Here is a 26,088-nt window from a genome sequence, read left to right on the forward strand (position 1 = left end):
CCGGTTCGGCCGCTCGGCCAGCAGGAGCCCGGACAGTGGCCTGGACTGTGGGAGCGACGAGGAGGAGCTGCACTTCAGCTTCCGGAACGCGGCCAAGTGCAGCCCAGGCCCCGGGCACTGTCGCTGTAGGAGGAGCCTGAGGCCTCTGCTGGCCCGGCGACGGACGCTGACCCGGCAGAGCAGCATCGAGGAGGACTTTGGGGAGCAGGCGGTCCCCGGTGACGCCCTCAGGAGCGATGGCGCCCCCCCGAGCCCAGAGAGAGCCACCCCCAGGAGGTCTGGCTGGGAGGAGCCCCTGGCTCACCAAGGCTCGCGGGACGTCTGCAAGAAAAGCGTAAAAGTGCCCGGCAGTAGGGCCACTGGCCGCCAGGCGCAGCCGCGTCCCGGGCCCGCAGAAGGCCCCTTGGTGTGTGAAGTACGCTTCCTGCTCACGTCCGCTTGCCAGGCCAATCCATTTCCATTCTCTCCCCCGGTCGATTTATTTTGGTAGCCATCCCTGGGGAGCCCCTCTGCTGGCTGGCTTTGGTTTCCATGCATTTTGATTTCCGTCCCATTGCTTCCTGGTCTTTGCCCACGCTGACGATCCCTTTACTTTGCTGTCGAATACTGACCCCCTCCCCCACCCCCACCCCACAGAATCAGCGATGAGTATGGCTGCTTTAATTCAAGGGCAACTGAATCTAAATTTTAATTAAGGGTTAGCTGAACTGTGATGATCCAAAAGTTTGGCAACACTTTTTTTTTTTTTTTTCCAAAACGAACCCCAGGGACCTGTTGGTGACCACCACCGGCGGTCCTTACTGATGCTTTTGGCGTTTGGTTGGTGTTGTGTTTTGGTCTTTATCCATAACTGGGGGGGGGGGAAAAAAAGCAGTTATCGAAGAGATCCATTTCTGTATATTGTTTCCAAAGTGGTTTTGTTTTTGTTTTGTTTCCTCCCCCTTTCTTGCCTGTGTCCAGTTTGCAGAATGGGTTTTCCATCATCTGCTGTAGACGCACCCCCTGCCTTGTGTTCCAGGCTTGCAAGTGGGCTGTGGAGAGTAGGGGCTCATTCAAGGCTTCGTTCATGTCTATATTGTGCCCTCTTTTCAGCACATCTGCTCCTGTCACGCTGAACTTTTCCATGAAAACAAGGGCGAGACGCGGCCGGGCGCCGGGCCTCCGGTCTGAGCCCGTGCAGTCGCGGTGTGTCCACCAGAGGGCGCCGATCCGTACCCCGCTGAGTCACCTGCCACCCGCAGCCCCCCACTACCTGCCCCTGCTTGTCACAAGCCGCCTAATTCCTGGGACTCCCTCACCACCGTTCATGCCCCGTGTCCCTGAGAACTTCCTGACTCAAATTACTTCCCAGTGAGCTGGAGGTTTCGCTGTGACTCTCTCGTATGATTCTGACCTTTAGTGCAAATTAGGAGTGAACCCGTCCATAAAGGAGAACCATCCGAGTCAGCGCTGAAAATTGATTGGCGCCTTCGGATTAGGGCCAGGACGTTGCCGTGAGTTTCACGGCCGATAATGCGCAGAAACTTCTGTCTTTGAGTTTTTGGTAACCTCACGTACAGCGCGGTCCAGGCGGGATGTTTGGAAATGCAGTCATCTCCCCGCCTCCGTGATCGCTGCCGGCGGTGGGCGGTTCTGGGACCAGGCAAGGGTCGTGGGCGGGCAGCGGTGCCAGGGGCATCAGGTGCCTGTGTCAGCCCCTCTCGCTTTGGTTCCAAGATTCCGGCTTCCGCAGCGGTAGCCGCAGGAAACGGTGCCTCCCGAGGAGTCCCCTCTTGCCCCCACCCCCGTGAGTGTGTCGCAAAGGGACTCTGGTCTGGAAGACGGGGCGCCTGGGGTGAGCAACCTGTTTCTCTTCCAGGTTATTCAGCTAACCTTTCAGTTAAAAGCTAAGTTTAGTTGCCTTTAGAGCTTCCGCTTCTAAGTTGACTTGATTTGGCTGACTTAGTTCTTGTGTCCCCCAAGGCTGGCAAGACTTATGACTCCGTTGTTTTGTCTTTAGATTTTAGGAAACCCGGTGTCTGCAGGACGGGCCGACAGGGCGGATCACGCGGGCCGGAGGTTCCCCCACGGCAGTGCTGGCCCTCAGAGGTCGCGGCCAGTGATGGTCCCATCCATCGGTTAGTGGGCCTGGTTGACACCTTTCTCTTTCTTCCGAGCACAGAGCACATGGCTGCTTAGTCCTTGATCTAAACACGTTTAAAAACTTACGAGAAATAGCATTTCAACCACACGCAGAAAACTCTCCATTGCTTATGGCAAAAAGAAGGCAGAAAGCACAGGATAGATAAAACCAAGTACCATATTGGCTTCTTAGGTGTGTCTTCTCCCTGCCGATCTTTATTTATGTTTTCCCGGAGCGGCCGGACGGCATGAGCCCCGGAGAGGTCGCAGTGCACTGCCTTCCGTGTCCCTGCCCGCGGGACATGCGCGTGGTCAGAGCGGCACGGGAGCGGGGATGGCGGCCAGTCTCCAAACACAGAAATAAGCCCCGAGTGACGGAGAGTTGTCCGCGTGCACAACACGCTTTGGCAGCCGGGACCCAAAGTGACAGAGACGCCAGGAGGCCCAAATGTGTCCTCGGAGCATGTGCCGCCCTCCCCCATCCGGTCACCTCCCTGCTCGCGGGTCCCCGTCTGGCACCCCGTGTCCGTTCTTTCCATTCCTTTTTGGGATTGAGCCAGTCTTGCTGACATCCGTCATTTTCGTCCCTGTGACCGACCCGCTGGGCCAGGGGGACGTGGCGGGCGGTCGGATGGGAAGGTGTCCGCCAGGGTCATCAGCCCAAACCAGCCAGCCTTTCGTGAAAACGCACGCACGCGTGGGAAACAAAGCAGGCGGGACTGGGGACGGGTAGAAGAGAATGAGACCCCTCGGCCTGGCAATTCAGGGCTCCAGGAGACGAGTTAGGGGCCTCTAGACGCCCGCACACACGGCCCTAATCGCGGCCAAACCGCTGACATTGACTAGACTGTCCTTTCCGTCACAGCAGCTGGAAAGACAGACAGACGTCATAACACAAAACAGATCCTCTAGCAGGGAAAAAAACGTTTCCCCTTCCACCTTCACAGCCTCAGGATGTTTTTATCTATTGGCAACAATTTCACGGGATAGGGTCTTTTCCGTTAACTGGAAGATAAGCAGATGCGCAGTCGGACTTGGGAGACGCTGGTCTCTCCCGCAATCTGCGCGTCATCCCCCGTATCCGTTTCCGAGCCCAGCGGGGTTCTCCTGGCGTGTGAGCGGCTTGTGGGGGACTGACGGGCCGTCTGTGGAAACGAGGCAGGCCTGGGCCAGACGCACGCCCAGACTCTGCTCTTCTCTGCGGTTCTGGGTGTCCGGGTCTTCACTGGGCTGCGACCGGATGCATGGAGAGCACGGCGAGGCTTGTCACGGAGCCGCTGCTGTTCCCGGGGTGGGAGCGTGCGTGTTGTGGGTGCTGGCGTGGGGTGTCCTCTGGCCCCGGTCCCCTGGGACAGGGAGGGAACGTCTGCCCGTGGCCGTGGACTGCCGGGGGCGGGGTGGGGGTGGGGGTGGCGCACAGGGGAAACATCAGTGCGTCCGAGTCGGGCCAGCGGACGCTCTCCCCGGGATGGGCCGTTGAGTGGCTGTGTCTTCCGGTAAAGGATCGAAAGGGCTGCACGCGTGTCTTGATCTCAGTAAGACGCTACTGACGTTCACGGAAAGAGTAACGCTAACGTTTTAACGACAAAAGCTCTTGATAACGTAACTCAAAAAAGCGCTGCATAAACTTGTGATTCATTGCTTTAATTGTACCTGACTTCTTACCGTGTAGCGATGCAAGAAACCACGTAAAAGCACGATTGGTGTCATGCACGTGGTATGTTCACACACACACAGAAACGCCTAGTATGCTCTCAAAGGACAGAAGTGTCGTGCGCTCGGAAGCTGCCAGTGACCCTCGGGAGCTAGTGGTCAGTGACGCGCCGGGAGACTTTCCCCCCAGGTCCTCTTCCATTTTTCTTGTGCAAATATCAGTTGTTACTTTAGGGGTCTGCTCTACTCCAGAAGCATCTGTGTGGTCTTTTCCAGGGGACCCTAAGTCTACAGACCATACGTTTCCCCAACACATTTTTAAGAAGCAATGCACTCACCATTGAATTAAAATACTGTACCTTTTCGTATTATCTGCGTTTTCCAAAATGAAGGAAACAGCGCCCCTCCTGATGTAAAAAGACAAGTTGGGGAGCTACAGCTGTAGTGTCGATCTCACAGTCAGCGTGAGGGGGGCCTCAGGACACGGATCGGTGACTCTACGGGTGGATTTCCCTGGGCCCGGCTTCTGGCTTTCTCCTGTTTGGTGTTTGTATTTACCCGCGTACCCGGAGGGTGCCCCTTCTCCTGGCGAGGATCCCGTTCTAGGAGTCTGTGGCCTCTCCAGGTTTTCCCATTTCCTCGGCTGTCCTGGCTGCCAAGCTCCCAGAACGAGGAAACACAGCACGTTCTCTCTGTGTGCAGAGAGGAACAATTGAAAATGAACCTATGAAGCTTGGCCCTGTAGAACAGAGATGCCTTTTCCACGGGTTTCCCGGCGAGGAGAAAATGAGACGGCGTGAAGTATGTTTAACTCACGACTCCCTCTTCCCCTGTACAAATGACCGCGGACGTTACCGGTGAAGGCTGCTGGTCTCAGGCAGGGAGGGCCGGGTCTCACCCGTACGAGACGATGCTTGTTGGCACGGCACGGCTGGACTCAGGAGGCCTGTCCGGGCGCATGGTGTGCAGACCCTTTCTCCCTCCTGAAGAGACCCCCCTGAACCCGCCAGGGTGACCCGGGGTCATAGCCTCAGGACAGAGGGGGAGGAGTGCCCACACCAGGTCAGACCAGGGCTGGAAGGGAGTTCCTCCTCCTCGGGCCGGACCCCTGGCCACTCCCTGCGGTCTCTGGGGAGGCCAGGGCCATGGCCATGTTCCACGTGGACACAGTCCTTCTCTGCAAGAAGAGGCAGTGAAGCCCCCCTCCTGCCCACACTCCCACCCCCTGCCCCACCGGAAAGAGCCCGTGGGGCAGGTGGGCAGTTCTGCCGTGGTCTCCCCCCGTTTCAGGAGACTCCGGCTGGAGCCTTCGCTGGGACCCAGCCTCGGATGCCTGCCCTGGCCTCCGTGCCTCGGGCAGTGTAGACACCGTCAGGGTCCCTGAGCCGGGCCAGCTTCCGAGGGTGTGCAGGCCAGTGCAGACCGCAGGGGTGGCTCGAGACCCTCAAGGACGATGGCCGTCGTGGCCAGCCTCCGCCTAGGAGCGGACCTAGTCCCCGGCCCTCGCTCTGTCTGGCCATCGGAGACGGCCGAGAACCCCTGGGAGTGAGTCTGCCTTCCCGGCGGTTCTCCGTTGTCTGCCCAGGGCAGGGCGCTGCTGGCTGTGCTGTCGCGGGCACCGGGCCCCTTCTGCGGACCAGCCACCTGCCCGGAGTAGAAGCCGGCCGCCTTCGTGCTGCTGACGGTTTTCTCCGCCTCCCCCCTGCACGCGCTCACCCGAGATCCGCGGAGGCCACGGGGTGGCTTATGTAGCTTGCCACGATTTCAGTTAGGTAACGTTGAAAATTACGGGGAAACGCCTGAGGTCTTTCCATTGACCATAAACAAAATAAAAACTTAGGACACGAATGACGCCCTGCGTTGACAAGCTTTGTTCCCTGGCAGAAGAGAAATCACTGAATTTCTAGATTATCTAGGCGTCCTTAAAGGGTCCCCAATTTAAATAACGTCAACAGTGCACTGCATTTTAAAAGTCCACTTTTTCGGCTGCTAAAGTGCTTTTTATTTATTTTTCAACTAATTTTTTTTTTTTTTTTTTCTGGTGAAGGAAACCGAGTGGCTTGGTTCTTCACTTGGTCTCCTGTCTTTTCTGCGTCCCTGTGGCGTCCTCCCGTCGGGGTCCTGGTCGCCAGGGGCCTGGCTGGCTGTGTGAGCCGCCTATGCTCTGCCTCAGTGGCGGTTCCCATTCGCTTCCCGCTGCCGTGGGAGCGTGGTCCCCTACGATGACGTATACAGCGACATCGACGATGATATCTGATATATGCGAACATAATAGGATTTCAAAGAATAATTTTTAGCAGCTGGATGATAGGGGAGTTTTGTGAAGAGTGCATTTGTTGCTGCTGAAATATTTAATTTTTTTAACGTTTTATTCATTTTTGAGAGACAGAGACCGAGCATGAGTGGGGGAGGGGCAGAGAGAGAGGGAGACAGAATCGGGAGCAGGCTGCAGGCTCTGAGCGGTCAGCCCAGAGCCCGACGTGGGGCTCGAGCTCATGAACCGGAAGATCATGACTTGAGCCGAAGTTGGCGCTTCACCGACTGAGCCCCCCGGGCGCCCCTCTGCTGAAATATTTAGAGCTGAGCGGACAGCTCAGCGGATGACCCCAGACGCACACACAAATGTGTCTCGGTCACGAGAGGAAGGCGCTGTCCTCGCCTGCTGTGGACACGGGTGGCGCTCTGCATGGTGGCGGATGGCCTGTCCAACCCCACTGACCCCTCGCTCGGGTCTGCGGCTGGTGAGGCCGCCCAGCATCACCCACCTGTCACGGACTCACACGGGGCGGGGCTTCATACTGGTGCTTGATGACAGCGATTTGCCACTCAGACCCACTGGTGTCGGTCCCCACGTTAACCGCAGACTTCTTTTAAAAGACGAGTTCCAGTGTCTCAGCCATCCTTATTCCCTGAGCCATATTTCGTATTAACAGCACACATTTCTGAGTCAATGAGGGGCTGGGTGGGGGGGGCATGGAGGGCAGGAATCACCTAGCATTCTGTCTTTGTCCCCACCTGCTCCCAGATGAATACAGTGAGCGAGACCACCTTTCTCCAGACTTCTATGAAGAGTCGGAAACAGACCCTGGTACAGAAGAGCTCCCAGCCCGAATCTTTGTGGCTCTTTTTGACTATGACCCCCTCACCATGTCCCCAAATCCGGATGCTGCAGAAGAAGAGCTTCCTTTTAAGGAAGGACAGATCATCAAGGTGGGGGGCTCGGCTGGGGGCTGCAGGGCTGATGGGGCACCTGGGGGGGACAGATCATCAAGGTGGGGCTGAAGGGCTGGGGGGGACAGAGCATTGAGGTGGGGGCTGCAGGGCTGGCAGGGCACCTGGGGGGACAGATCATCAAGGTGGGGGTTTGGCTGGGGGCCACTGGGCTGGGGGGGGGGCACCGAGGGGGACAGATTATCAAGGTGGGGGCTCGGCTGGGGGCCGCTGGGCTGGTGGGGCACCTGGGGGACAGATCATCAAGGAGGGGGGCTCGGCTGGGGGCTGCAGGGCTGGTAGGGCACCTGGGGGGGAGGGACAGATCATCAAGGTGGGGCTGCAGGGCTGGTAGGGCGCTTGGGGGGACAGATCATCAAGGTGGGGGCTCAGCTGGGGGCCACTGGGTTGGTGGGGCACCCAGGGGGACAGATCCTCAAGGTGGGGGGCTCGGCTGGGGGCTGCAGGGCTGGTGGGGCACCTGGGGGGGACAGATCATCAAAGTGGGGGCTGCAGGGCTGGTGGGGCACCTGGGGGGACAGATCCTCAAGGTGGGGGCTCGGCTGGGGGCCACTGGGCTGGTGGGGCACCTGGGGGGACAGATCATCAAGTTGGGGGCCTGGCTGGGGGCTGCAGGGCTGGTGGGGGCACCCGAGGAAGGGGGGAGCGGTCTCACCATACCTTGGCTCCTTAGTTCGTCCCAATGGCTGGCTTTTTTCTGGTGCATTAAATATCCAGCCTGCTGAGCAGCAGAGAGGAGGGACGTCGTGAGTCTGAAGTAGGAGCTGGAGAGAAAGCCTGGTGCTCAGTAGCAGAGGGAAACAGGGAGCCCTTGAGCCCTAGGTTTTCGGGTTCCCCAGAGGGCACGCCAAGTTGCGTTTGAACGTGGTTATGATACGTGTCCAGTAAGACACGCCCTTAAAGCGTGGTGCTGTGACCCCAGAGAGTGATGAACAGCTCTGGGTTAGATGACATTCCTACCTTCTGGAATCCTGACACGCCACACCGTCTGGCGGAGGAAGCCACTTGCTGCGGGCGGAGACGCCGCCGCGTGGGGTCTAGACGTCCTCTCCGCGGGTGGGGTCATCGCACGCGGCTTTTGCTGTGTGAGTTCAGATACGCAGGCCGCGCACAGAGTGGAGCCAGAGCCCCGACTTGTGGCCCCACCGCCACCAGCTGATGGGGAGAGCAGTGTCGTCCAAACCCTGGGGCGGAAACTCGGGGGCCGAGGGCAGGAGCGCAGCTGTGTGGGGCACGCGTGGGTGACCGCGGTCTCGTTCGTTCGAGCGTGTTCTGACGACGTGCCGGCAGGGCTGAGGCGCTTGTGAACCCACGGTCCTGCCGCCTTGGCCTTTCACACCGGCTCCAGGTGTATGGGGACAAAGACGCCGACGGCTTTTACCGGGGGGAGACCTGTGCCCGGCTCGGCCTTATTCCCTGCAACATGGTCTCAGAGATCCAAGCCGACGACGAGGATATGATGGACCAGCTTCTGAGGCAAGGGTTCCTTCCTCTGAACACACCTGTGGAGAAAATAGGTAAGAGACCGGCCCCTGTTCACCTGCACCTCCCTTCACCCCCGCCCCTGCCCGGCGCTCCGTAGCCACGCCACGGGCTCTCGGGCGCCCGAGGCCTGTGGGCGGGGTCCAGTCTGTGACGTTTAAACATCACGGGGGAGGGGTGCCTGGGTGGCTCAGTGGGTTGAGGGTCCGACTTCGGCTCAGGTCACGATCTCGCAGTTCGTGAGTTCAGGCCCCGTGTCGGGCTCTGCACTGACAGCTAGGAGTCTGGAGCCTGCTTGGGATTCTGTGTCTCCCTCTCTCTCCCACCCTCCCCTGCTCACCCTCATCTCTCTCTCTTTCGCTTGAAAATAAACATTAAAAATCAAATGAACGTCCCAAGAGAATCCGAAAGTTAACCATCCAGTTTTTGGGGCAAAATCCACTCTACAAACCAGGTCATGACAGTCCTACACGCTTTATGGGCATATGTGCTCGACATATCCCTGCAGACACAGAAGATTTTCTAATGGAAGATGAAGTGTAGCCTTACTTAAAGTCTGTCCCGTCTAGAAAACAGACTACCGCTCTGAGGGTGTTTTTGACTGGATGTTGCGTCCCCCTAAAATTTTAAGTTATGATGTAAACCCCACGGCGATGGCGTCTGGGGCGAGCTGAGGTCACGATCGTGCAGCCGTCGGAGGCGCATTCCTGCCCTCTGAAAGACGCTCCGCAGACGTCCCTTGCCTCGTCCACCCTGTGAGGACAGGGCGAGAAGATGCCATCTGTGAACCAGGACGCCGGTCCTCACCAGACCCCGAATCTGCCGGCGCCTTGGTCTCGGACGTCCAGCCTCCAGAGCTGTGAGAAGTGACCGTGTTTTGTCCCGGCAGCGCGGACGGACTGAGACGTCGGTGACGTGCCTCGAACGTTAGCCCGTCGGTGGTGAAGTCCCAGAGTCTGATGAGGTCTTGCCACGCTCTTCGCTTGCTTCTCCAGAAGCCATCAAGGGTTCGCACCTGTAACGTGGACCCGATGACCCCGCCTATCACGAACCAGTCCGCGAGCACCCGTGAACACACAGCAGACTATTTTCAGTGACTCTAAGCAACATTATGTGTGTGATCTGTGATTTTGCCCACGTGCAGGAAAAATCTCATTAGAAGCGCCTTTGCTTTTTCTAAATAGGAGACAGATCCGTTTGATGCCATTCGTGTTTAAGGTTTTAATACTTCAAAACATAAGGTGAACTTCGCTCGAAATGAGATTTCAGAGACAAAACTGAACGACTCAAAGAATACGCATATTTTTAAGGACAGTCACAAAATCACATCAAACGCGTTTCAGTCTCTTTGGTGGGAACGAACGCACCATTTGAAGTTAGAACCCACATCTGATAGTCGAGGCCTCCTGTGAATGTGCTGCCCGGGTCAAGTCCACGAGGCTGAAGCCGTCTGAGTACACGCCGCCTCTGTCCCCAGAGCCACGTGCCCGGTTCAGAGGGGGAGCGGGCTCCGTATGCCGCGGGCCGGAAAGCCAACAAGCGCTCTGCCAGAAACCAGCTCGATCCATGTGATCGGTTAGATTAAATGTCTATTTTATTCTGTTTTCCTAAACATGACTTCTGAAGGAACCAGACTGAGATACCACGTCCGTTTCTAGCACTAGGAAATATCTAGTTGCTACGGACTGAGTACGCCCCTCCCGCGGCTGGGGCTGGACGACGGTGTCTGCCTCTCAGTCCCTTTCGGGCACCACGCGCGGGGAGACAGGAGGGAATGGTGTACGGACCGGAAAAGAAGATGTTCAACGTTTTCTACTCACAGGTGACCTGAAAATCTAGAAAATCTCAAAGGATCCCGTGAATTAACTAGTGAGTTTATTAAAGCAAGGTCACTGGATGCAAAAGCAGTTGTCTTTCCAAATGTTAGCAGTGAAAAATTTGAAATGGAAATTTAAGAAGTAATACTATTTATGGTAACGCAACAGAGACACGAAAGGGGGAGGGGTGAGTCTAACGAGATGGGTGCGGGATCTGTGCGCTCAAGATCCCCAAGTGCATGGAGGCGCCGTGTTCCCGGACTTGGGGCGGCGAGACGTCCCGCATCCCCAGACTGTCCTGTGGATGCAACACAACCCCAGTCAACGTCTGGGCAGGGATTTATTTGGAATCGATACGCTAAGCCAAAAACGTGTCTGAAAAGGCAAAGGAACTACCGTTGCCCAAGCAGATTTAAAAGAAGAGTGGACGTTAACGGGATTGTAAGACCATACAGGGAGACGAATCCAGACAGGGTGGAGTCGGAGGACACGCAGGCACACAGATCAATGGAACGGAACAGAGTCCACAAAACGGACCAACACATAAGACCGTCCACGGATTCTCATCCACGGTCAAGAGGCTGTTCAATGGGAAAGGACACTCTTTTCCATAACAGGTGCTGATTCGGTGGGGAAATGAAGCTCGGGCCATACTCCCACCAAACCAGAAGAATTAACTTAAAACTGAACACGGTCTTAAATATAAAAACTAAGACCGTGAAAGTTCTAGAAGAAAACATGGAAAAACTTGGTGGTGGTCAGGCAGCACTGTCTTTGATGTGACACTAAAACCGTGCCACGGAAGAGGAAAATTCTGATGTTGGACTTCACGGAAATCGAGTTGTTCTGGGCTGAGAAAGACACCGTGAAGAGAAGGAAGAGAGAGGCCACAGGCTGGGGGAAAAGATTTGCACGTGACCCAGCTGAAGGGGGACTTGAATCCAGAGGACACATAAGAAGCTTTCAAAACTCAACAACGAGAAAGCAAATGACCAATAAAAACGGGGACAAAAGATTGAAGAGATCTGGGGGGCTCCGTCGGTTAAGTGTCCAACTTTTGGTTTCGGCTCAGGTCACGATCTCACAGTCTGTGAGTTTGAGCCCCGCGTCGAGCTCTGAGCTGACAGCTCAGAGCCTGGAGCCTCCTTTGGATTCTGTGTCCCCACCCCCCACCCCCCCCCCGTCTCTCTCTGCCCCTCCTCTGCTCACTCTCTGTCCTGGTTTCTCCCAAAATAAATAAATAAAAGAAAAAAGATTAAAGAGAGCCTTCACCAAGGAGGACACGTGGAAACAAGCACGTGGAAAGATGCTTCACGTGATTAGTGAAATGCAAGTTAAAGGCATGGCAGGGAGCCAGGACTCACCCACGGGCACAGCCACGGGGGCGCACCGTGCGTGGGAGGGATGTGGAGCCAGCACACCGTCCGCCGGAGGTGAACCCGCGTGGGGCGTCTCTGCAGTCAGTGTGCAGGTCCTTCCGAGGCTAGACACACTTCCGGCACAGTTCCCCCGCTCCCCCGCTGAGTGCTCACCCCACAGGAATAGAACTTCCCACTCAAATCCTGCGCAGGGTGTTCACAGGGGGCTTGCCTGGGCACCACCCATAGCGGGACACTCAGGTGCCTTTCCCCTGGTAGGCGGATCGGGGAACTGGTGCGTCCACACGGGGGCTGCTCCTCGCGCGGGAGAGTAGGACTGCTGATACACGCGGTCACACGAGTGGGTCTCAGGTGCATTGTCCCCACGAAAGAAGCCACTTTCTAAAAAAACTATATCTGGGATGATTCCACTTAAAGGCTGTTCTGGAAAGGTAAAAGTCTCCGGACAGAAAGCAGACCGGTGGTTACCTGGGGCTGGAGGTGACATCAGAGAAGCACCCGGCGATTTTGGGGGGTGACAGAACTGTCCACCTTGATTGCTGCCAGCTGTGGTTATAGGACCGTGTGAGCTCCTCAAAGCTTACCCAGCATATGCCGGAAAGGGTGAATTTCATTGTTACTGCCACCTGCAGGAATTCATACTTGCAACTTGCCCTGGAAAACTAACAAGCCCGGGAGGGCTCTAATCGATCCCTGGAATAACTCTCCTCTCTGTTTCAAGGAAGCATGTGCACAGGCCCTACAACGGTGCCCTGCTTTCTCTAAATTAAGCAGTGCCTCTTGGGCAGGAGCCGAGGTGTGGGTGATCTCTGGACCTTTGCACAGCCGGGCCCTGTGCCAGCTGAAAACCACTGACAGGGCACAGAACCAACTTTAGGTGCTTTCAAAATACCTGCCTTCCATGGTTTTCATTTGTACGAATTCCAGAAACCAATTCTAGGCGCAGAGTGGCTGGCTGTGTTTGGAAGAAAAGCACAAATGCCAACTTCCTTCAGGAGTAACGTTCTAAATCGTTTAGATTTATTATTCCGGAGAATCTCTGCTTTCACCTGTCTCCCGGCCTGATGGACACGCCAGGGAAAGGAAAGTGTCCTTGGCAGTGTGTGTGTGTATGTTGGCGGTTGGGGGTGGGAGGGCTGTGCCCGAGCAGAGATACTAGAACATGCAGCCCAGGGCGACCGGCCCCCTTGAGAGGGTGCGGGTCTGGTCCCAGCGGCCAAGTGCAGCCTGTTGTGCTGCTTGGGGCAAGGGAGGGGGCACCTCTCCTTTCGAAATAACCACACGACGGCTTTCTTCTTGTGTGTAAACAGAGAGAAGCCGAAGAGGCGGCCGGCACCCGGGGGCGACTCGGAGGGTGGTGGCCCTGTATGACTACGACCCCAGGGAAAGCTCACCGAACATCGATGTCGAGGTACCCGGAGCGCGGTTTCACTGCGGTGCTGCCCCGGGAAACCGGGATCTGGCCTCCCGCCATCGCTGGAACCGTCCACAGGGGGCGCTACCAGAGCGGTGAATGGTGTTAGGGAGCCAGGAGGGAGGAGACAGAGAGAGCACAGCAGGTGCTGACCAAGGTCACTGCTGTGGCCGGGAGGTCCCCATCCGCGATGCTCCGGGCAGAGCAGCTGTGATCCTGGTCTGCCGGGGGTGGCCCCGGAGGGTCGTCTTGACGAGGGAAATAAAGCCCGAGGGAAAGCAGAGCAGTACGTCCCCCCTCCCGCCGCCGCCCCCCCCTCCCCGCCCCGACACGCAAGAAGCCGAGGGACAGGCCCGGTGTCCTCTCTGCACGTGGCCTGGGCCGGTGTGGCCACGAAGCTCCGGGACTCGGAGGGGGACCCGCCCCCAGCTCGTGGTGCAGACGTGGAGTGCGACTGACTCACCAGGCACTTCCGTGCAGATTGATTCGTGCGCCAGGCCTGGTGGCGCTTAGATGCGCGCCTCCCTCCCTCGTTTCCAGGTCCGGAGATAAACTGCATTCACGTGCTCCTGTTTTCTCACGCCCTCCACCACTGCCTGGCACTGAGCGGAGTGGCATTTAAGAACTGAGTCAAGATTGTTTTGGCGCTCAGTGCGGGGGGGGGGGGGGGGCGGTAATTTATGTAACGGTCCCCAGTCTGCAGAGAACGTCTCCCTGGAGATCAGGGTTTTTCCAGTTAACTATTTGACTACTTTCAAAGAACGGCGACCGGGGGAGCCCAGCAGCGGTCTCGAGTTGTGGCCTCGGACCCGGCGCCGGGGCGCTTTTCGTTTTGGGGGGGCCTCACATTGAGCTGTGCTTACAGGCGCTCGGCGGCCTCCTGCCTTTCTTCCCCGACGACTGAGGGAGTGGCTCCACACCAAAATAACGAGAAGAAAGAAGCCAGTAGGGCAATCGTGAAGAACCGAGAAAAAACAAAAACCCTACTGGTTTGTGCGGGAAAGTGTCACTAACTTGATGTTCGTCTCTACAGGCGGAGCTTACGTTTTGCACGGGAGACATTATTACCGTGTTCGGTGAAATCGATGAAGATGGCTTCTATTACGTAAGTTTCCGGAGCCCCCAGGAAGCACCGCCTCGCGATCGATACTCTCGCCCCTGAAGTTGGGTGCGCGCTGTGTGCTCGGCTCCCCGAGAGGCCCGCCTGCCCCGTGTCCCTTCCGCGGGGTCCCGTCTAATGCAGAAAGGCCGTGCCGTGTGCCGCGCTGCCCCTTCCCCTCTGTGAGGGGTAGTTCCCACGTGTGTAAGCCGTGAACACGGCACATGTATTCACGGTCTTTGTCTTTTGAAGTTTGTTTATGTTGAGAGAGAGAAAGAGGGAGCAGCGGGGAGGGGCAGAGGGAGAATCCCAAGCAGGCTCCGCGCTCCCAGCACAGAGCCCGATGCGGGGCTTGAACCCACGAACCGTGAGCTCGTGACCTGAGCTGAAACCAAGAGTTGGACGCTCAACCGACTGAGCCGCCCAGGCGCCCTCCCACATTCTTGTCTTTAAGATTTTCTTCCATCCAGACACATACCAAACAAGTTAACTTTCTGATTATTTGTAAGGTAACAAATGTGTTTTCATACAGGAGAAGAAAGAAATACGAGTGAGCAAAGTTAATGATTTCACACCGACAGAATGTAGAACTCCTCCCCGACCGTCCTCTGGGCTGATGGCTGTTGGCAGCGTTGGCCCGGGCTCTGGGTCTCCACCCAGTCGCCTTGGGGGCCCGGCCTCCCCCCTTGGTGCTCCTGGGGGTATGGCTCCTGGCATTTGCTGAGGAAAAGAGTTTTATTACAATTACTTTATTAAGAATGCCCACCGACAGGCTGATCTTAGCGTTTCTGCGCTGGGCGCCTCCTGTGAGAGCTGCCCTCCGAGCCCACGGAGCTGGCAGGACTGCGGGGGGCCTGGTGCAGTGGTGGCTTGGGGACAGGGCCCCCATCTTGCACCAGCCTCCCCACCACCCCCTTTATTTTATCAGAATGGTTGGGAAACCATCAAGTCCTTTGTGAGGCAGGTTTCTCTTTGAGTCCAACGAGTTCACGGCTTCAGGCACGTGGGACTCAAGGGTCCTCACTTCGTGCAGGTCCTGACTAGTGAGGCCTCTCACGCTTTGTCCCGTTTCTTCTGGATGAGACTCTAAAGGGTCTGTGAGTGGGACAATGCCAGGCTTCCTGTCGTGCAGGTGGTTGAAGGGCGGTGGGGGCCCCAGAGGCCAGGGCACAGGCTGCGGGCTGGGCCAAAAGACGGAGGAAAGTGGACAGCAGCTGGCGTCTGTATCACCCAGAGCTCAGGCCATTAGTTGGGGTAAGAGTGTCGTCCGGGGAGGACCCCCAGATTCTGCCTCAGGTGATGGGTGCCCTTGGGAACACGGGCGTAAGGACACGCTGGAGAGGAAAACGTGCTTTGGCAAATAGCGAGCTGGAGGACATCTGACCCTCTCCAAGACGGAGCGGCCTCCGTGCCGTTGATCCTGGAAGATTCTAGTGGCCACCAGAAGGTCAGATGCAGCAGCACGTAGCAGAGAGGGCGACCATGAGGGGGTCGTGAGCACTTCCAACGCGAGCGTTCCTAAGACGGCCTGTGGGAGGCCCGGAGCAGGGGTCCGCCTGGACGCCAGCGTGCACAGGGCCGTCCTGGGTCGGGGAGCCGCAGGCCTGCGTGAGGTGAACACGGCACCACCAGGGAGCTGAGCGTGAGGCTGTGCGTTCCCACGGGACACGGGACACGGTCCCACGTCCCCCAGACGCGAGCCGCCCGCGGCCTCACCCGAAGGAGCCGAGTTCTCTGATGCTGCCGGGGAGTCTGGTGGGGCCGGGTTTCCTGAGAGACGTCTGGGCCGCAGAGACGCTTGAGTGCCTGCGTGGAGATGTGACTGGGGACCCTCGATGTGAGCAGAGGCCCGGGGGCACGTGTCCTAGAGAGAGTCTAAGGGACGCTGAAGAAAGTTAGCTGAGGCCTCAGGAAGGAGGATTGGGGGGTCGCCAGAAAGGGGAGAGGGGTCTCCAGGGTCGAAGCCAGGGCAGGTGCCCCCGGGCATGTGCGTCCCGGGCCCAGCGAGAGTTCTTGCTGGGGAGACGTGGGAGGTACCTGGGGCCGCCTCTCTTGCTTAATTAAGTTTTATTTTTAATCGCAAAAACCGTACAATTGGCCGTCCTCGTCGTCAGGCGTGCCGTTCAGTGGCGGTGGATACGTTCCCGGCGTGACGCAGACGCCCCACGGTCGCCGTCCCGCAAACCCGAGACTCCGTCGCCACTGAACACAGTTAGCCTTTACCCTCCCCCACCCCCCGACCCCCGGTCCCGGCCCCCCCGTCTGCCCTCCTTCCGCGTGGACCCGCCTGCTGTCGGGGCCTCGTGGAAATGCGGTCACCGCGTGAATTCTGTTCCGCCCGCCTTCACCAGGCACGAGTCCCGCGGGGCCGCCCGCGTCGTAGCACGTGTCCGCCCCCGAGTACTGCTCCCCGGTGGGGACACGGGTTGGCTCCCCGTTCACCCCCATCAGGGGCACGTGGCTCCCGTGAAGTACACAGTCGTGAGCGTGCTGCACGGACACGTCCCTCGGACCCTGCTTCTAGCTCTCGGGGGTCTGGGCCCAGGAGTGGAATCGCTGGGTCGGGTGGTGCTTCTGCGTTCAACTGGGGCTGCTGGACGGTTTTGCCCCCGGCAGCCACTCTGTCCCACGTCCCCACCAGCAAGCACACGAGGGTTCCGGCTTGTCCGTGTTTTCGGCAACACTATTTTCTGGTCGTTTTTCTCTTTAATTGATTTTGTTTTCTGTCCTGTCCATTTAACGGATGTGAGGTGGTATCCTGGGATTTTGACTTACGTTTCTCTAAGACGTTCATGTCGATCGATGTTGAGCATCTTCTCATGTGCTTGGTGGCCATTTATGTGTCTTTTCTCAGGGGAAGTGTCTATGCAAGTCCTTTGTCCGTTTTTAAAAACGTGTATTAATTTTGAGAAAGCGTAGGCAGGGGAGGAGGAGGGAGAGAGGGAGACAGAGAATCCCAGGCAGGCTCCGTGCCGTCAGTGCAGAGCCTGAAGTGGGGCTTGAACCCCCACACTGTGAGATCATGACGTCAGCTGAAATCCAGAGTCGGTTGCTTAACAGACGGAGCCCCCCAGGCGCCTGTGCGTTTTTTAATCGGTTTCTTGTTGTGGTGTTGAGAGCGCTTGATGCATTCTGGGCGTTAGCTGCTTCCTAGATAAATGGCTGGCAGATACCCTCCCATCCTGTAGGTTCCCTTTTCACGCTGTTGGCCGTGTCCTTGGGCGCAGTTTCTGGTTCTGAGGCAGTCGGCTGCCCGTCCATGCCGCCGTTTCCTAGACTTGTGAAGAGGGACGCAGATTCCCATGCACACCGGGGTCACCAGTTTGGGACTTGGTTCTGGGCACCGCGGGGACAGGTTTGTATTGGGGGTGGTGGGGAAGAAGCCACTAGGTGGCTGTGACCTGCTGGGTACAGATGTCCCGTGGATGGCGACCTGTGTAGATATGGAAAGGAGAGGACGTTCTGGAAGGGAAGCAGTATCGTCCGAGGAGGGGTCAGCAGGTGCTTTCATTTGCCCACGTTGTTTGGATTTTTAGAGATGACGTGTGTGGACGGATCAGTAGCTCCCCGTCTTGCCCGCACGTCACATCGCCCCGGATGGGTTCGGTCCGTCTGGACCCGTGTGCCGCACGGATGGTGTTTTTCAAGGCTCCGTAGGGATTCTGAGGGCAGCCGGGGTCGACGGCCGCTCCGTGAGGGCATCCCAGCCCGTGGTGCCCAGGAGTGGCCCCGGGCCCCTTGCCCCTTGCCCCTTGCCCGAGACACAGGTGCCTCGGCGTCAGCCCAGACTGGCCAGACGCCAGACCCCGGGGAGCTTGGTCGGCGTGTCGTGAGGCTGTGCCCGTGACCAGGGTGGGTTTGGACACACCGGGGTCCCTTTGGAAGTTCCTCCGCTGTTGAACCAGAACAGACCCGGCGGGCCACGCGGCTCGAAGCTTCCCTCCCTCTGCTGGAGCAGGAAGTCGGGTTCCGGAAAAACAGGGTAACTCGTTCTTCTGTGCTTCCAGGGGGAACTTAATGGGCAGAAAGGCCTTGTCCCTTCCAACTTCCTGGAGGAAGTGCCTGACGACGTGGAGGTCTACCTTTCCGACGCGCCCTGTCACTACTCCCGAGACGCACCGCCGCGCTCCAAGGCCAAACGGGTAAGCACACGCCCCCAGCAGTTTTGACTTGTGTCCCGCTCTGCCACGTACGGCCTGCCACAGTCCTTGTGCTGGTATTTCTGTATCTTTTTTTGTCTCCGCCCTTCCCTGGGGGTTGTGCCTCGAGATTCTTACGCAAGCTTGTTTAGTTCGCCAAAACAGACCCTCTCGATTCTTCCAAATCCGCCTTTCCTCACCAAGGGAGCCCCCGTCCTACAGCATAGACGCACATTCCGGTTCGGTTGAGAGCGAAGGGGTCGGCCAGTCCTTCCGTCCAGGGGGCACTGGCGGCCGCCTGCCCCGCCAGGGTTTCAGATCTCTTACCACAGACCCGAGGGCTCCTCGAGCGTAACTGACTATTAGATTACATTCGTGTGTAGTGTCTCATTTTTATTTTTTTCCATCACTGCCAGTTTTTATATATTACATTTTTATATATATATATTTTTATTTCTTTGCTCATCTGCTTGGAAACAGAAGAAGAGTGTTCATTTCACACCCTAATCAGGCACTGTAGCCCTTCACGTAAGTGAGCAGCTGAAGATACCTATAAAGATACCAACTTAAGCTACCTTACACGGACGAGTGCAGTAGACTTAAGGCTTCACTGTGGGGTTTAAAAAAAAAAAAAAGAAATATGTCTCAAAAACTCATTGGACCTAAAACTTCAGGCCGTTACTGGCCTCAGTTGTAAAGCAACTGAATCTGCAGTAGAATAATCGTCTCGAAAAATCATTTCCCACTGTCTCCATTAAGAACATTTCAAAGGCCAACATTGGGAACATATTTCTTAACAGGCTAATTGTTTGTTTACATAGAGAATGTTCCAATGTCTCCTCATAACTGAAGCTGCATATCGCATCGTTAGCCCCCTCGGAAAAAGCACAAGCTCACAACTCTGTTTACTCTAGGAGATCTCGCTCTCAAACACGTTAACTCGAGATCAAGCAGATGAATAGTGGGCGTGCGGCCGCCTAGCGTTGGCCCCGAACACGCCCCGGGCCGGCTGGCGTGCCAGGCGAGCTTCGCTCGGGCCACCGTACCTCTCTCTCGCGAGCGAGCCGAGCCTCCTCGCCAAAGCACAAACACGTGTTCCGAGCACACGGGCGGGGGCCCCGGTGCAGCACTGAGCTTTGCGACACATGCAGCTCCAATGATTGCCTCAGACGCATAGATGGTATCTTCAGGTGTCCTTTGGGATGCTTTACTAGGTGTTTTCCATTGGAACGAGACCTTGATTTTAAATCCAAGCAAGCGTCGGGCCCTTGGCGCCTCTCGTGTGCCTGCTGGCTCCCGAACACCCGTGCTGGGCAGAGGTTGCGGCCGGGGAGGCGAGGGGTGCGGGGCGGAGGACCCGGGTCTCCGGCGCGTCGAGCGCGGGGACGGGGGACGGGGACGGGACGCACCGGGTGCCAGCGCGCGGAGGACCCGCAGGCACCGCGGCGCGCGCTGTGTTGGCAAAACCTCATCTCCAGTCGCTTGGAAATGATGAAAGGCGACAAGGGCTTGACGCTTCCTTTGATTGCAATTGAGGTTCATTTTAGTTTTTCTTTTCTTTCAACCGGTGTGCCGTCTGCTGTAGCCCACTAACCCCCCCCCCCCCCGGCCCGCCCCCCGGGGACGTCCCCGCCACGGTCCGCACTTCCATAGCCGAGCCCCCGAAGCCCCCTTTCAGAGCGTTCGCTCGTGCGATGCCGAGGGGTCCTCGGCCACTTCCGCTCAAAGCGGCACCCCCACCTCCCACGCTCCCGCATTTGGTCTTGACTTACAAAGTAAATTACTACCCAGCTTTGTTTTGCCGGAGCAACGGCCGCCCCCCGGCCCCGAAGACAAAGTGACGGCCAAGCAGCCGGTGGTGGCCAGGCCGTCCCCCTCGGGCCCGCTGCGGGGCCCCCTTTCCACCCCGAGGGAAGCTGCGGGCCGCCCCTTGTCTTGCCTGGTGGGAGACGGGGACGGTGTGGTGTCACCGAGTGGATGGATGTTGTTGGCGCGCACGCACTCAATAAACTGTCACACTGTACCTACTAGGTTCCTCCCGAGGGTTCAGGTACAGCAAGGAGAGCGTCATCCCCCTCAGCCCATCTCCATTCGGGGTCACCTGCGTCATCTGTGGGTACTGGTAGTCCTGGGAGAGGCAGGGGAATGTCCTCGAAAAAGAAAAAGGGGCTGCTTTCCAAAGGCAAGAAACTGCTGAAAAGGCTGGGTGCAGTGAAATGACCCGTGTGCTTCTGGACAACTCCCACACCTCCGTAATGCTCCTTAATTCCAAACCAGGGCTTTCATGACTCAAGTACCTTCCTAAACAAACACTCTTCTCCCCTGACACCGGTAGAGAAACGCTCTTTGCGCCACCGCGCACTTTAAGGCCACCGCAAGGACAAAGAGCTGCTGGTGCCCCTCCCCCCAGCCTCCCCCCCCCCCACTCCCTCCCCCCCGCCCCCCCCCCCCGCTCTTGCCCGAGGGCTGCCTGGAGGCCGGGGGTGGGGGGGCTCCTCTGCACACACGCGGGGGGCCAGGGGCTCCTCGGGCTCCTCCGGTCTCTGTGCATTTGTCATCCGCCCTTAAAGGAATGGTTTCCACCTTGACCCCCTTTCCAGAATGCTTGCCTCATGACGCACAACTCACTCTAACTCTGGTCTTGAAACTCCTAGTTCAACCGCCTTGATGTTCTGCCTTATAAACGCACAATGGTTTGTACCGTCCAATAAAATCTACGGTGTGCACTTCGTACGTGTTGTACATTCGGCGCTCGTCACCCCCACAGACACACTGCTCCGGAATCGAGTTGTGCGTTCCGAATCCCGGCTTCTCGTCTTTCCAAGCCAGCCGGGTAACACAGAAACACAGAAAAGAAATGTTTACTTACTCACATCATTCAAAAACAGAGAGAGAGAGAGAGGGGGGGAGGGAGGGAGGGACTTTGTTCGGACAAGTCCCACTCCTCCAACCTGCCAGGAAGCTGACCAGGCTCATGGCTTTCCGTGTCCCCTCTCGTGGCAAATGCATTTCTGTTGCTTCCGTGTTTGTCCGGTGCCCGCCTCCCCCCACACAGCCCCCAGCAGCGAGCAACACACAGTAGAGCAGCCCCCACGATGCACAGGCCACACGTACAGCCCCCGACATCTCAGTCTGTTCACCACTGGCACTCGAACAAGAGACTTGCAAAGTTGCCGGCAGATGTATTCGATGGTTTCTATTTTGTAATTCTTGTCCACTTGTAAATTGTTTCTACTCTTTGTACATACTTTTCAGACTGCCTTTCTTTTGTAATTTATGGAAGGTTTATAAACGAATGACCAAGCTTTCGCCCATTGTGTCTTCAAAACCTCTACTGTAAATTGTAATATATTAGTATGTGGTCCATTTATTAAAAGGAAATTACTCAGCGTGTGGTTACGTATCGTGTGCGTGTGTGCATGTGTTCAGTTAGTGTGAAATATTTTCTAGGAATAAAAATTGTTATTTTATACAAGGCCGTTTACTCTGTGTCTTTGTTTCAAGCGCTTTTTCATCAGAGCAGCCTCCCAGAGCTCCTTTCTCCCGTGCGCACAGGCGACAGACGGCCCGCTCGGGGAAACGGAGGCAGTTGGCGCTGAGTGGCTATCTCTTGTGCGCGAGGACCACTCTCGTACAGCCAAGGCTTCGAGGGTGAACCCCGGCCGTATTTGTAACCTTTCCCTTGGCAGCTTTACACTTCAAATGATGGGACTAGAGAACACCGCACAGTGTCGTGTACGTGTGAGATCCAAGACCGACCCACAAGAGCGGGATGCTGGGTGCCAGGGCCGGGGGGAGGGGGGCACGGGAAGGTCGGAGGGCACACACAGAGCTTTAGTTGCCCAAGATGAATCCACCTTGAAGAACTAATGTAAAAACAGTGCTAGATTCAACGGCACGTCTGAAGTTAAAAAAAAGAATTCTAGTTCAAGAAATGCTGATTTTAGAAATTAAAGTCTACGCAACGGTGTGAACGCACTTTGCGCCACTACACAATTAAAGATGGTTGAAATGGCGAAGTTTCCTGCGTATACTTTACCACAGTAAAAAAAAAAAAAATGTTGACAATTTCTCAAAAAAAAAAAAAAAAATGAGCAAAAGTAGCCAGAACTAATGCTCCTCTACATCTTTGAAAAAATTTACAAATTTCCCAAAATATGTTGGCAAACCCGAGACAGTACGAGCTGCGCTTAGCTTTGGCGAATACTACTGAACGTTTAAGGAATAAATGATGCCGACCGTACACGACTCCTGGAGAGAAGACAGATGCCCAGACCCCTTAGGTCAGCCGTATCCTGATACAAAACCAGACACGGACGTTACAAGAGATCTACAGACCAAGAGCCCCGTGAATTTTTTTTAAAAACCCTGAACAAAATATTAGCAGATTAAAACACCTGTTCAAGAAACTCGGCCAAGGAAGGAGTTGATCTCAACTTCATAAAATTAACGGCCAACCCCATACTTAATGGTGCAGACACTGACCGCTTCTTTCTTTCCATCAAAAACAACACAGGCGCGTCCATTTGACTGCTTGTATTCAACATCGTACTGGGCTTCCAGGCAGCACAAGAAGGAAAGGAGGGGAAAGAAAAATCACAGCGTTTGGAAAGAAAGGAGCAAAATGGTGTTTATGTGCAGATGATATGATGCTAAGTCAGCTACAAGATGCTGTTGGGACTCACGTGCATTGGGCAAGAGAACAGGTACAAGGCCAGCGTACACGAATCATCGGTATTTCTACAAACCAGCAGGGAACAATTAGGACCGAAATTAAAAGAGAAGCGGTACAGTAATAAAATAAAAAGACACGTGATTAGTTACATTAGCATCAAAACCGTGAAATACTTCCGGGTAAAGTTAACAAAACGTGAGCAAAACCTGTATACTGAAAAATAAAGAACGTCACTTAGAAATAAAAGAGCTCTTAAATGGGATATGTTGGTGGCGTAGAAAATGTAATGTTAAATTTCCAATTTCTCCCAAGCGGATCTGTTGATTTAGTGAAATCCCAGTCAGAATCCCAGCAAGCCTTTTCTAGAAATTGAGGAGCTGGTTTAAGTCCTGATACAGAAATGCAAAATGATCTACAACAGCCGAGACAATTTTGAGAAAGATTGAACAGAGTTTGAAAAGAGTCACGTGGGGGCGCCTGGGTGGCTCAGTCGGTTGAGCGTCCGACTTCAGCTCAGGTCAGATCTCGCGGTCCGTGAGTTCGAGCCCCGCGTCGGGCTCTGGGCTGATGGCTCAGAGCCTGGAGCCTGCTTCGGATTCTGTGTCTCCCCCTCTCTCTGCCCCTCCCCCGTTCATGCTCTGTCTCTCTCTGTCTCAAAAATAAATAAAACGTTAAAAAAAAATTTTTTTTTAAAAAGAAGAGAGTCACGTGGCCCGATTTTGAGACTTGTAAGGCTACAGTGACGGAGGCAGTGTTGGTTTTGTGTAAAATGCGCACGTTGAAATCACTGGGATGAACTGGGGAGTCCGGAAGTAGACTCATACGTATGTGGTGCGTTCATTTGCAACAAAGGTACCGAGACAGCTCAGTAGGGGAAGACAGACGTGAAGTATGGTCTTTTCTAGAAAGAAATGTTGCAGAAAGAGCTACTTACAGGGGAGGAGGTGGGAAACTGACCCTCCTCTCACGTGGTGCACAAAAATTAATCCCAAACAGATCACCGCCCTAAATGAAAAAGTTAAAACTATCAAGCTGCTAGAAGAAAACGGAGAAAATTGGCCAGAAAAAAGTAAACCCTGGTAACAGGACTTCAGCAGATTTAAAAATGTCTTCTCTTTGAATGGTACTTAAGAGAACAAAACAGCAAGCCGGAAACTGGGAGACAGCAGCATAATGCATAGCACGTGTATCTGACAAAAGAATTGTCTAGAAGGTAGAAAAACATTTTCCAGTTCAATAAGACCAAAATTTTTTTTAAATTTGCTAAAGATTTGAACTTTTTAAATTTTATTTTGAAAGAGCAGGAGAAGGGGAAGGGCGTAGAGACAGGGAGATTGGGGCGCCTGGCTGGCTCAGTCGGTTAAGCGACTGACTTCGGTTCAGCTCATGGTCTCACAGCTCATGAGTTCGAGCCCCACATCAGGCTCTGTGCTGACAGCTCGGAGCCTGGAGCTGCTTCGGATTCTGTGTCTCCCTCTCTCTCTGCCTCATGCTCTGCCTCTGTCTCTCTCAAAAACAAAAATAAACATAAAAAAAAAAAAAAGATGCTCAACCAACTGAGCCACCCAGTGTCCTGAACGCGTATTTTATAAAAGATGTAAGAACGGCCAGTGTGCAAGCAAAAAAATGCTCAGTATCGTTTGCCAGCAGGGAAATGCAGTTAATAACCCAAATGAGAGAACATTCTACGCCCACTGCTATGGGTGTGTTTAATCTTAGGTTGAATTTAAACATTTTAAAATTCTGTGAAAATTAAAAAGACTGACATCATCAAATATGGGTGAAGACACGGGTCGGCCGGAGTCGTGTCTTACAGAGCGGGGCCCCGGGCGGCTTCCATCCAGTCAGACTCTTAGCTCGCAGGTCTAGTAGGCCCGTGTCCGCGTGTCTGCCCACGAGAGATAAAAGTAGATACTCGCGTAAAGCCTTCAGAAATTTCTACAGTTAGTTGTACTAGCCCCACGTGTGAAACACCCCAAATATCCCTGCGTTGGTGAATAAACATGGAACCGCATGGGACGGAACACAGCTTAGCAAATACGCCACTTACACAGTCACGTGGGTTTGTCCTTGAAACACTCTGCCCAGAGCAGCACGGGGTGCAGGATTTCGTGGTCCTAAATCCCAGAGCAGGTGGAAGGCACGTCGTTGGTTGCTTGGGGACCAGGTGGGAAGGACTCTTCGCAAAGGGGCAGGGAGGCAAGAGACGTTTTCTAAATCTGACGATGGCAGAGAGCGAGTGTAGGCATTTGCCGAAGCTCGTCCAGCCGGGTATGCGGAGGTGTAGGTTGGAACTCGGTGAGTGGATTTAAGACAGAGGTCGGGTGAGCGGGAACACAAGGGACGTGTTGTCCAGAAAGAAGGTGCGCAGACTGCCCGCCCGCGGCTTGCAGGCCTGGGGGCCGGACCGGGAAGGGCAGAGACACTGCAGATTAAGGTAGGAGCTCCAAGGCCCTGGAGCAAAGCCTTGTGTTCCGGCCACTTACAGGGCGGGTGTGGTGGCCCCGGGGCCAGGAGCAGCCCCGGCTGCTGGCCACAGAGCAGCCGGGACCGTGGAGGCCCCCTTCGGAGGGCTGCCCCTGGCGCTCCCCCACCCCCCCATCGCACCCTTGTACCGGACAGGAGCGGGGTGGGAGGGGGTGGGAGGGGGTGGGGCGGGGGGCTGGGCAGCGCGGACGAGGGTGGGGTGGCCGCGCCTGCGCAGCCGGGGCCCAGAAAGGAAACCCGCCGGCTGCAGGCCCGCTGAGGTGCGTCCACAGGCTGGGGCTCGGGGCCTGACGGCCGCTGCCCACGCGGGCGGCTGGCCCCTCCTGTTCTGGTGTGCTGGCATCCCAGTCAGCCCTGGCAGGACGGCGTGCACCCGTGTCCAGGTCCCAGGCCCGGATGGATGCTCGCGCAGGACAAGCGGCTCGGGTGCGCGGCGTGTGCCGCAGGTGGCTGAGTAGACAGGGTTCCTGAACTCGGCCGTGCCCAGGGAACACGAGTGCAGGAGTGGCGGTACTGGCTCGGTGGCTGAGAACCACACCGCGAAGACGCCAGTGAAGCGGACACAAGTCACTGCCCTCCCGAGCCAGCCTC

The 26,088-nt window shown here is 56.0% G+C and overlaps 1 protein-coding gene across 1 annotated transcript in view; it reads left to right on the forward strand.

The window, feature by feature from the left end:
• The window catches only part of RIMBP2 (RIMS binding protein 2), a 142,618-nt gene extending 120,852 nt beyond the window's left edge, over window positions 1-21,766 (forward strand). Inside the window, 7 exon segments of the mRNA XM_047828669.1 lie at window positions 2,000-2,117; window positions 6,800-6,984; window positions 8,354-8,522; window positions 12,994-13,094; window positions 14,131-14,202; window positions 18,204-18,338; window positions 20,367-21,766. Coding sequence (XP_047684625.1) covers window positions 2,000-2,117; window positions 6,800-6,984; window positions 8,354-8,522; window positions 12,994-13,094; window positions 14,131-14,202; window positions 18,204-18,338; window positions 20,367-20,555 — 969 coding nt within the window. The 3' untranslated portion in view covers window positions 20,556-21,766.
• Window positions 21,767-26,088: the final 4,322 nt, after the last annotated feature.

This window comes from Prionailurus viverrinus, chromosome D3 (genome assembly GCF_022837055.1).
Source record: "Prionailurus viverrinus isolate Anna chromosome D3, UM_Priviv_1.0, whole genome shotgun sequence".
NCBI classification, from domain to species: Eukaryota; Metazoa; Chordata; class Mammalia; order Carnivora; family Felidae; genus Prionailurus; species Prionailurus viverrinus.